General features: G+C 34.4%; 1 protein-coding gene across 1 annotated transcript in view; it reads right to left on the reverse strand.

The window, feature by feature from the left end:
* Nucleotides 1-462: 462 nt before the first annotated feature.
* The window catches only part of LOC139518981 (uncharacterized), a 39,067-nt gene continuing 25,909 nt past the window's right edge, over nucleotides 463-13,620 (reverse strand). The window contains exons 4-5 of the mRNA XM_071310696.1: nucleotides 6,997-7,291; nucleotides 463-2,942 (exon numbers count right to left, since the gene is read on the reverse strand). Coding sequence (XP_071166797.1) covers nucleotides 526-2,942; nucleotides 6,997-7,291 — 2,712 coding nt within the window. The 3' untranslated portion in view covers nucleotides 463-525. The remainder of the gene's footprint in view (nucleotides 2,943-6,996; nucleotides 7,292-13,620) is intronic.

Raw genomic sequence — 13,620 nt, forward strand, 5'->3', positions numbered from 1 at the left:
ATGAATTATGCTTAAGAAAATTAATATATATTCCATTATGGACTTTTAGCTTGATATGATATTTGTATTTCGTTAATTTATTTTGTACACAAATCAGGCTGTTAGTTTTCTCGTTTAAATTGTTTTAAATTTGTCATTTTGGGAACTATTGTAGCTGACTATGCGATATGGGTTTTGGTCATTGGTGAAGGCCATAAAGTGACCTATAGTTGTTAACTTCTATGTCATTTGGGCTCTTGGTGAGAGTTGTCTCGTTGGCGATCATACCACATCTTCTCATTTTTATTGCTCAGACTTTTTGTGATTTACTGGATGACAGTTTTGAATTACAGTGGCAAATGTTAGAATAAAATTATATCTATTATAAAAAGATTGAGAACAAAGTATAAAACAAGATGGTAAATTTAAAATTAAGTTTAAAATCGTCGAAATAATTTGATTAAAAACAACAAAGACTTGTGCCTTTGACTTTATATGTAATAAGTATACTCATATCAAAAAAGCTGATATTTCATTCCTATTCTGCTATATATCCTCAGATATCACAGTTAATTTCCTGGAATGTTCATTTATCAAATTAACTATTTCACTATGGCCTTTTTCAGATGCAATCATTACAGGTGACCAACTATCATTGTCACATTTATTATAATCTGCTCCAATGTCTAACAACATCCTTACTATTTCTGTATGTCCCTTACTACAAGCATTCATTAAAGGTGACCAACCACCATTGCTACATTTATTATAATCTGCTCCAATGTCTAACAACATCCTTACTATTTCTGTATGTCCCTTACTACAAGCATTCATTAAAGGTGACCAACCATCCTTGTCACATTTATTATAATCTGCCCCTATGTCTAACAACATCCGTACTATTTCTGTATGTCCATTACTACAAGCACTCATTGCTGGTGACCAACCATCATTGTCACATTTATTATAATCTGTTCCTATGTCTAACAACACCCTTACTATTTCTGTATGTCCATATCTACAAGCACTCATTACAGGTGACCAACTATCATAGTTACATTTATTATAATCTGTTCCTATGTCTAACAACATCATTACTATTTCTGTATGTCCATATCTACAAGCACCCATTACAGGTGACCAACTATCATTGTCACATTTATTATAATCTACTCCTTTGTCTAACAACATTCTTACTATTTCTGTATGTCCATATTCACATGCAATCTTTACAGGTGACCAACTTTCATTGTCAAATTTATTATAATCTGCTCCTATGTCTAACAACATCATCAATATTTCTGTATGTCCATATCTACAAGCACTCATTACAGGTGACCAACCATCATTGCCAAATTTATTATAATCTGCTCCTATGTCTAACAACATCCTTACTATTTCTGTATGTCCATATCTACAAGCACTCATTACAGGTGACCAACCATCATTGTCAAATTTATTATAATCTGCTCCTATGTCTAACAACATCCTTACTATTTCTGTATGTCCATATTCACATGCAATCTTTACAGGTGACCAACCATCATTGTCACATTTATTATAATCTACTCCTTTGTCTAACAACATCCTTACTATTTCTGTCAAACCTTTAGCGGCGGCTATACACAATGGTGTTATTTCCCAATTCCCACACTGATTAACATCAACACCATGATTAACACACCAATGAATCATAGGAATATCAACTATTAAACATAATACAATTAACAGAGTAATATTGTTATATACATCACAGGTGAGTGCTAGTTGTCTCTGGTAAGATACATCCAGTTCATTCAAAACACATAAAAATCTCTGTCTAAACTGAGGTAGCTTCATATTGATGTTAAAAAATACATTTGGAACTTCACCTTTTGACCAGTCATAAATCATTCTTTGTATATACATTTCATGATAGTTAGACGGCACAATTGTTATAAACTGATCCATCTTTACTTGTTTTTCTAGTAAAAATATTTCCTTGATCAAACTACTATGTGCATTCTTAATCAACAATTGACACATTTTCTGTCCAAAGTAGTACACTAGAAAGTCAAATATTTTATCGTGAATAGTTTTGTACATGTTTTCCTCCTTTTTCAGGAATGTATGTATAAGTGAGTTTAGTTCATCCAGTAAATTAAACCTCGATGTTCCTCTGTCCAGTCTACATGCCTCACAAGTGTTCTCAATAATAGTTCTTATTTCTTCATTCACATCCTCTTTTAATATATCTTCCTTTAAATTGTTGTTAAACATGACACACAAAGCCAAAGCACAGTATTTACTAGAAAATCCTTTTGTCTGTAGTTTGTCAATCTCTGCTTCATAAACTGTAAATGGGTTCTGGAAAAAATCTGTGATATTAAGTGCAGGATTTTCATAATATAATTTACATAAAAGTGGGAAACAATCATATAAATCATAATAATCTATAATCTCAGGAGCTTTAGTTTTCAGATATAACTCAGCTATGGACACCTTTTCAGCTTTTGTCAAGCACATGCTTTCTGATAACAGGTTACATACACATGATTTGAAAACTGATAAACATTCAAATTTGTCATCCTGATACACTTGTAATCGACATGCTACAATTATCTTGACCAGCTTATTTGAAATGACCTTTTTAATTCTCTCCATGACAGGTTCCCAAACTTTCATGTCAGTCTGGTTTAAAGAATAGTTTCCACATAAATCATCGATAACAAACAATGTTTTCTGATTTGGGTTATAAAACTTGACAATGTCGCCTGGATCTGTCACTAAAAGTACATCGTACCCTTCATCTGACATCTGTAAAGCTACATGTCGGAGTGTGGCTGTCTTCCCTACGCCAGAACTAGCAGCGATAGTTACACAACTATTCTCCTTTATACATTTCAGTACATGTCTGGTAGCTTCTGTTGTTATAAACATCTTATCATTGTCCTTCCACTCCACAAGGATCTCATTAATTTGTGCTAAAAAATGAATAATAAAATATTATTCTGCAGTTCAAGTATTTGGTTATTGTCTGAATTTTGATTTTTTTCACCACAAACACTACTTTCAAATAATTTACCTAATTTTGAGCGTTTTATTGAATTAAAGAGGCAGAGTCATTGTCACTTTAAATTTGGATTGTGATTAAATAGTTGACACAGCATAGGTTTCTGACACAGAATGAATGTTGTCTAATAAACTTAAAATTTGTTTTTTGCCTTTGAGCAATTCACTATGCTGTTGAATATTAATCCTCTAAAAAATAGTTTGATGACATTTTCTTTTTATTTATGAAATCTGAAATGAGAAAAATTGAACCCCCACCAATTTTTTTTTCTTCACATCCTCCTTTCCCTTATTCCAAAACTGATCTCAATTCAAATTACTTATGGAGTTTGCAACAATAACTATTCATTTAAATACATCATAAAATATTAAAATGTAAAATAAGTGCTTGTTATCACTGAATGGTAAAGATTGTTTTAATTTATTAGTTGGTAGTAAAAGTGAATATACATTGTATATTGTACAAAACAATGATTTAAGTTGATTCAACTACTATTCTGGACAAAGAAAGATAACTCCAATTGAAAATTTCTTGCTATTGCGCAATATTGTGCAATTAGATATTTCTTGCTATTGCGCAATACTGTGCAATTAAAAATACTTGCTATTGCACAATACTGCGCAATTGAAGATTTCTTGCTATTGCGCAATACTGTGCAATTGAAGATTTTTTGCTATTGCTGAATACTGTGCAATTGAAAATTTCTTGCTATTGCACATTACTTAATATAATAATTTTGGATCCTGATTTGGACCAACTTGAAAACTGGGGCCATAATTAAAATCTAATGTTTAGATTCAGCATATCAAAGAAGCCCAAGAATTCAATTTTTGTTAAAATCAAAATTAGTTTAATTTTGGACCCTTTCGACCTTAATGTAGACCAATTTGAAAACGGGACTAAAAATTAAGAATCTACATACACAGTTAGATTTGGCATATCAAAGAACCCCAAATATTCAATTTTTAATGAAATCAAACAAAGTTAATTTTGGACCCCGATTTGGACCAACTTGAAAACTGGGTCAATAATCAAAAATCTAAGTATACTTTTAGATTTAGCATATCAAAGAACCCCAAAGATTCAATTTTTGTTAAAATCAAACTAAGTTTAATTTTAGACCCTTTGGACCTTAATGTAGACCAATTTGAAAACGGGACCAAAAATTAAGAATCTTCATACACAGTTATATTCGGCATATCAAAGAACCCCAATTATTCAATTTTTGATGAAATCAAACAAAGTTTAATTTTGGACCCTTTGGCCCCCTTATTCCTAAACTGTTGGGACCAAAACTCCAAAAATCAATCCCAACCTTCCTTTTATTGTCATAAACCTTGTGTTTAAATTTCATAGATTTCTTTTCACTTATACTAAAGTTATGGTGCGAAAACCAAGAAAAATGCTTATTTTGGCCCTTTTTGGCCCATAATTCGTAAACTGTTAGGATCTCAACTCCCAAAATAATTCCCAACCTTCCTTTTGTGTTCGTAAACCTTGTGTTTAAATTTCATTGATTTCTATTTACTTTTACTAAAGTTATTGTGCGAAAACCAAGAATAATGCTTAGTTAAGCCCTTTTCTGGCCCCTAATTCTTAAACAGTTGGGACCAAAACTTCCAAAATCAATCCCAACCTTCCTTTTGTGGTCATAAAGATTGTGTTTAAATTTTATAGATTTCTATTTACTTAAACTAAAGTTATAGTGCGAAAACCAAAAGTATCGGGACGACGACGACGCTGACGCCAACGTGATACCAATATATGACCAAAACAATTTTCAATTTTTGCGGTCGTATAAAAAGGAAAAAAACATCTGTTGAAGAAATTACTGTTTATTTTCATGACTCTTTTACTTCTTTTCCTTGATACATGTACATATATGTATATAGTTAAATTGCAGGTTTATAGCGTTTCCAGTTGTTCATCACTTATATGTATATAGTTAAATGGCGGTGTTATAACGATTCCTTTTCTCCTTAGTTATAAGTTATCCCCTTGATATATTCTGCCTCTTTTAACCAAATATGACTTATTATAAAGCCAATAGTGCAACGCTGAGATGTCTCGCCTGCTTTACCAAAAAGTAAAATAACAAAATACTGAACTCTAAGGAAAATTCAAACGGAATGTCCCTTATCAAATGTCAAATTTAAAAGCTGAAATACATCAAACGAAGGGAAAATAACGGTCTTAGTCCGGATTTGCATGAGGCAAGACATCCTTATAAATGTAGAAAATGGTGGATTAAACCTCGGTTGTAAAGCTAGCTAAACCTGTGACTTCTATGCCAGTCACATAATATTTCACAATAATGGGTGAACAAAATAGACATTATAGGTAAAATTATCAAAAATTGGTGTAAAACAGTCAGCATTGTGTTATAATCGTAATCACTTTAAAAACAATAAACTATGTCAACAAAGTATCTATCCATGTGCTATGGCAATTTTTTGTATTCTTGTCTTTCATTTTTGCTTATGTGCTTTGTCAATATGTTGTTCAAAATCAAAAACTGCTAGGAATCAATATTGACAAATCTCTTTCCTGGGAAAATCAATTTGACAAACTTTGTGCAGTACTTTTAAGCAGATTGCATCTTATGGGCCAACTCAAAGCATATCTTCCAGTAAGTGTGTTTAAACAACATTATAATAGACATATACTTTTAATTATAGACTATTGCTGTACTGTGTGCAGAAATGCTTCATAAATACTGACAAATTATAAACGTTACAAAAGAGGGTAGCAAGAATACTTTTGAATGCAGTTTTTCATATCTCTTCATCAGTTATGTTAAAAAAGTTAGGATGGCTTACCATTTATAACAGAATTAAATATTTTATGACAGTAATGGTATATAAGTGTATGAATTATCTGAACTATTTTCAAGTTGTTCATGCAGTTGTTAATAACTATGCATTACGATCATCTTCCCAAAATAATATATTTGTTCTAATTATGGTAAAAGAACATTTACAAATGTATGTATTCTGGATCCTCGTTGTAGAATTACTTGCTTTTGTTTGACTTTGAAAGAAAGTAAAAGTATAAATGTTTTTAAAACAAAATGTCAAGCTTATCTCTTGAAAATACAAGTAGTAGAAAACTTTTCACAGTTTTAATTTAACATTTTTACTATATATACTTTTTATTTAAGTCAGTGGTATTTGTCTACTTGTACTATATATGTGCTCCTGTATGCAGTGTAGTATGTTTTTGCTCTATTACCCTTCTGTTTATGTATTAGTATCTTTAAAAAGTTGTGTTTTCTTTTAATTCAACATTTACATAGTCAGTAAATGGGGAATGTGTCCATGGGACACTAATGATGCCCCCGCTTGCATATCATATAAAGTTATAAAGGGACATAACTGAAGAACGGTAAAAAGTGACGCTACCCAAATTTAATATTGAAATGTGTTTTATGGTAATAAGTATTGTGTATAAGTTTCATAACATTTGGTTGAGGCAACCTTATCAATAAGTTAGAGAACGGAAGCGAAAAATTCAGCAGTTTTTACATTTGTAAAGGGGCATAACTCTAATGGTTAAAGTAACACCATCAAAATTCAAACTTGATCTGTATTTTGTGGTAATAAGCATTGTGTGTAAGTTTCATAGCATTTTGTTGAAGCAAACTAAAGTTAGAGAACGGAAACAATTTTTCCATTTGTAAAGGGGCATAACTCTAGAACGGTTAAAGTGAGGGCACCAAATTCCAGCTTGATCTGTGTTTTGTGGTAATAAGTATTGTGTACAAATTTTTATAGCATTTGGGCAAGGCAAACTAATTTAAAAATTAGAGAATGGGAATCCAAATTTGGGGAGAGGTTCAATTTTCAAACTATATCTGATTTTTATCCCCCCCCCCTCCCCGCAAACTATATCTGATTTTAGGGCCAATTTAGCCAAAATTGAACCACCTTCTTGTATACTACAATTATTGACTGCCAAATATTTACTTCTAATATTCCACTGAACTGTATCTTCGTGAGATATTTTCAACTTTTTCACTTCTACTGTCATATCTTCATTGGTTGTTTTTAACCTTTTCACTTCTACTGTCATAGCTTTCTTTGTTCTCTTCAAGCTCTTCACTGAGTTATTTAAGCTCTTCACTGACTTTTTCATTTCCAACATTTCATCTTTTGAACGTTTAATGCCCATCACTATTTCCTGATTAGTCTGATCCAGTATCTTCACCTTCAAGGTATCACACTCCTGCTTCATTTGCTGTCCACCTAATCTACCGATAGCCTAGGAATGAATAGAGAACATTCTTCATCAATTAAATAACAAAGATTAGTATGACTTAACACACCACCTAATATACTGATAGTCTGGAAATGTCTTAACACACTCCTGATTCATTGGATCTCCACCTAATATACTGATAGTCTGGAAATGTCTTAACACACTCCTGATTCATTGGATCTCCACCTAATATACTGATAGTCTGACTTAACACACTCCTGATTCATTGGATCTCCACCTAATATACTGATAGTCTGACTTAACACACTCCTGATTCATTGGATGTCCACCTAATATACTGATAGTCTGACTTAACACACTCCTAATTCATTGGATCTCCACCTAATATACTGATAGTCTGACTTAACACACTCCTGATTCATTGGATGTCCACCTAATATACTGATAGTCTGACTTAACACACTCCTGATTCATTGGATGTCCACCTAATATACTGATAGTCTGGTTAAACACACTCCTGATTCATTGGATGTCCACCTAATATACTGATAGTATGACTTAACACACTCCTGATTCATTGGATGTCAACCTAATATACTGATAGTATGACTTAACACACTCCTGATTCATTGGATGTCCACCTAATATACTGATAGTCTGACTTAACACACTCCTGATTCATTGGATGTCCACCTAATCTACTGATAGTCTGACTTAACACACTCCTGATTCATTGGATGTCCACCTAATATACTGATAGTATGACTTAACACACTCCTGATTCATTGGATGTCCACCTAATATACTGATAGTCTGACTTAACACACTCCTGATTCATTGGATGTCCACCTAATATACTGATAGTATGACTTAACACACTCCTGATTCATTGGATGTCCACCTAATATACTGATAGTCTGACTTAACACACTCCTGATTCATTGGATGTCCACCTAATATACTGATAGTCTGACTTAACACACTCCTGATTCATTGGATGTCCACCCAATATACTGATAGTCTGACTTAACACACTCCTGATTCATTGGATGTCCACCCAATATACTGATAGTCTGACTTAACACACTCCTGATTCATTGGATGTCCACCTAATATACTGATAGTCTGACTTAACACACTCCTGATTCATTGGATGTCCACCTAATATACTGATAGTCTGACTTAACACACTCCTGATTCATTGGATGTCCACCTAATATACTGATAGTCTGACTTAACACACTCCTGATTCATTGGATGTCCACCTAATATACTGATAGTATGACTTAACACACTCCTGATTCATTGGATGTCCACCTAATATACTGATAGTATGACTTAACACACTCCTGATTCATTGGATGTCCACCTAATATACTGATAGTCTGACTTAACACACTCCTGATTCATTGGATGTCCACCTAATATACTGATAGTCTGACGTAACACACTCCTGATTCATTGGATGTCAACCTAATATACTGATAGTCTGACTTAACACACTCCTGATTCATTGGATGTCCACCTAATATACTGATAGTCTGACTTAACACACTCCTGATTCATTGGATGTCCACCTAATATACTGATAGTATGACTTAACACACTCCTAATTCATTGGATGTCCACCTAATATACTGATAGTCTGACTTAACACACTCCTGATTCATTGGATGTCCACCTACTGATAGTCTGACTTAACACACTCCTGATTCATTGGATGTCCACCTAATATACTGATAGTCTGACTTAACACACTCCTGATTCATTGGATGTCCACCTAATATACTGATAGTATGACTTAACACACTCCTGATTCATTGGATGTCCACCTAATATACTGATAGTCTGACTTAACACACTCCTGATTCATTGGATGTCCACCTAATATACTGATAGTATGACTTAACACACTACTGATTCATTGGATGTCCACCTAATATACTGATAGTCTGACTTAACACACTCCTGATTCATTGGATGTCCACCTAATATACTGATAGTCTGACTTAACACACTCCTGATTCATTGGATGTCCACCTAATATACTGATAGTATGACTTAACACACTCCTGATTCATTGGATGTCCACCTAATATACTGATAGTATGACTTAACACACTCCTGATTCATTGGATGTCCACCTAATATACTGATAGTCTGGTTAAACACACTCCTGATTCATTGGATGTCCACCTAATATACTGATAGTATGACTTAACACACTCCTGATTCATTGGATGTCCACCTAATATACTGATAGTCTGACTTAACACACTCCTGATTCATTGGATGTCCACCTAATATACTGATAGTATGACTTAACACACTCCTGATTTATTGGATGTCCACCTAATATACTGATAGTCTGACTTAACACACTCCTGATTCATTGGATGTCCACCTAATATACTGATAGTATGACTTAACACACTCCTGATTCATTGGATGTCCACCTAATATACTGATAGTCTGACTTAACACACTACTGATTCATTGGATGTCCACTTATATACTGATAGTATGACTTAACACACTACTGATTCATTGGATGTCCACCTAATATACTGATAGTCTGACTTAACACACTCCTGATTCATTGGATGTCCACCTAATATACTGATAGTCTGACTTAACACACTCCTGATTCATTGGATGTCCACCTAATATACTGATAGTATGACTTAACACATTCCTGATTCATTGGATGTCCACCTAATATACTGATAGTATGACTTAACACACTCCTGATTCATTGGATGTCCACCTAATATACTGATAGTATGACTTAACACACTCCTGATTCATTGGATCTCCACCTAATATACTGATAGTCTGGCTTAACACACTTCTGATTCATTGGACGTCCACCTACTATACTGATAGTCTGACTTAACACACTACTGATTCATTGGATGTCCACCTACTGATAGTCTGACTTAACACACTACTGATTCATTGGATGTCCACCTAATATACTGATAGTCTGACGTAACACACTCCTGAAACATTGGATGTCCACCTAATATACTGATAGTCTGACTTAACACACTCCTGATTCATTGGATGTCCACCTAATATACTGATAGTATGACTTAACACACTCCTGATTCATTGGATGTCCACCTAATATACTGATAGTATGACTTAACACACTCCTGATTCATTGGATGTCCACCTAATATACTGATAGTATGACTTAACACACTCCTGATTCATTGGATGTCCACCTAATATACTGATAGTCTGACTTAACACACTCCTAATTCATTGGATCTCCACCTAATATACTGATAGTATGACTTAACACACTCCTGATTCATTGGATGTCCACCTAATATACTGATAGTATGACTTAACACACTCCTGATTCATTGGATGTCCACCTAATATACTGATAGTATGACTTAACACACTCCTGATTCATTGGATGTCCACCTAATATACTGATAGTCTGACTTAACACACTCCTGATTCATTGGATGTCCACCTAATATACTGATAGTCTGACTTAACACACTCCTGATTCATTGGATGTCCACCTAATATACTGATAGTATGACTTAACACACTCCTGATTCATTGGATGTCCACCTAATATACTGATAGTCTGACTTAACACACTCCTGATTCATTGGATGTCCACCTAATATACTGATAGTCTGACTTAACACACTACTGATTCATTGGATGTCCACTTATATACTGATAGTATGACTTAACACACTCCTGATTCATTGGATGTCCACCTAATATACTGATAGTATGACTTAACACACTCCTGATTCATTGGATGTCCACCTAATATACTGATAGTATGACTTAACACACTCCTGATTCATTGGATGTCCACCTAATATACTGATAGTCTGACTTAACACACTCCTAATTCATTGGATCTCCACCTAATATACTGATAGTATGACTTAACACACTCCTGATTCATTGGATGTCCACCTAATATACTGATAGTATGACTTAACACACTCCTGACTCATTGGATGTCCACCTAATATACTGATAGTCTGACTTAACACACTACTGATTCATTGGATGTCCACCTAATATACTGATAGTCTGACTAAACACACTCCTGATTCATTGGATGTCCACCTAATATACTGATAGTCTGACTTAACACACTCCTAATTCATTGGATCTCCACCTAATATACTGATAGTCTGACTTAACACACTCCTGATTCATTGGATGTCCACCTAATATACTGATAGTATGACTTAACACACTCCTGATTCATTGGATGTCCACCTAATATACTGATAGTATGACTTAACACACTATTGATTCATTGGATGTCCACCTAATATACTGATAGTCTGACGTAACACACTCCTGAAACATTGGATGTCCACCTAATATACTGATAGTCTGACTTAACACACTCCTGATTCATTGGATGTCCACCTAATATACTGATAGTATGACTTAACACACTCCTGATTCATTGGATGTCCACCTAATATACTGATAGTATGACTTAACACACTCCTGATTCATTGGATGTCCACCTAATATACTAATAGTATGACTTAACACACTCCTGATTCCTTGGATGTCCACCTAATCTACTGATAGTATGACTTAACACACTCCTGATTCATTGGATGTCCACCTAATCTACTGATAGTCTGACTTAACACACTCCTGATTCATTGGATGTCCACCCAATATACTGATAGTCTGACTTAACACACTCCTGATTTATTGGATGTCCACCTAATATACTGATAGTCTGACTTAACACACTCCTGATTCATTGGATGTCCACCTACTGATAGTATGACTTAACACACTCCTGATTCATTGGATGTCCACCTAATATACTGATAGTATGACTTAACACACTCCTGATTCATTGGATGTCCACCTAATATACTGATAGTATGACTTAACACACTCCTGATTCATTGGATGTCCACCTAATATACTGATAGTCTGACTTAACACACTCCTAATTCATTGGATCTCCACCTAATATACTGATAGTATGACTTAACACACTCCTGATTCATTGGATGTCCACCTAATATACTGATAGTATGACTTAACACACTCCTGATTCATTGGATGTCCACCTAATATACTGATAGTATGACTTAACACACTCCTGATTCATTGGATGTCCACCTAATATACTGATAGTCTGACTTAACACACTCCTGATTCATTGGATGTCCACCTAATATACTGATAGTATGACTTAACACACTCCTGATTCATTGGATGTCCACCTAATATACTGATAGTCTGACTTAACACACTCCTGATTCATTGGATGTCCACCTTATATACTGATAGTCTGACTTAACACACTCCTGATTCATTGGATGACGTCCACCTAATATACTGATAGTATGACTTAACACACTCCTGATTCATTGGATGTCCACCTACTGATAGTCTGACTTAACACACTCCTGATTCATTGGATGTCCACCTAATATACTGATAGTATGACTAAACACACTCCTGATTCATTGGATGTCCACCTAATATACTGATAGTATGACTTAACACACTCCTGATTCATTGGATGTCCACATACTGATAGTATGACTTAACACACTCCTGATTCATTGGATGTCCACATACTGATAGTCTGACTTAACACACTCCTGATTCATTGGATGTCCACCTAATATACTGATAGTCTGACTTAACACACTCCTGACTCATTGGATGTCCACCTAATATACTGATAGTCTGACTTAACACACTCCTGATTCATTGGATGTCCACCTAATATACTGATAGTATGACTTAACACACTCCTGATTCATTGGATGTCCACCTAATATACTGATAGTCTGACTTAACACACTCCTGATTCATTGGATGTCCACCTAATATACTGATAGTCTGACTAAACACACTCCTGATTCATTGGATGTCCACCTAATATACTGATAGTCGGACTAAACACACTCCTGATTCATTGGATGTCCACCTAATATACTGATAGTCGGACTAAACATACTCCTGATTCATTGGATGTCCACCTAATATACTGATAGTATGACTTAACAGACTCCTGATTCATTGGATGTCCACCTAATATACTGATAGTCTGACTAAACACACTCCTGATTCATTGGATGTCCACCTAATATACTGATAGTATGACTTAACACACTCCTGATTCATTGGATGTCCACCTAATATACTGATAGTATGACTTAACACACTCCTGATTCATTGGATGTCCACCTAATATACTGATAGTATGACTTAACACACTCCTGATTCATTTGATGTCCACCTAATATACTGATAGTATGACTTAACACACTCCTGATTCATTGGATGTCCACCTAATATACTGATAGTATGACTTAACACACTCCTGATTC

This window comes from Mytilus edulis, chromosome 1, assembly GCF_963676685.1.
Source record: "Mytilus edulis chromosome 1, xbMytEdul2.2, whole genome shotgun sequence".
NCBI classification, from domain to species: Eukaryota; Metazoa; Mollusca; class Bivalvia; order Mytilida; family Mytilidae; genus Mytilus; species Mytilus edulis.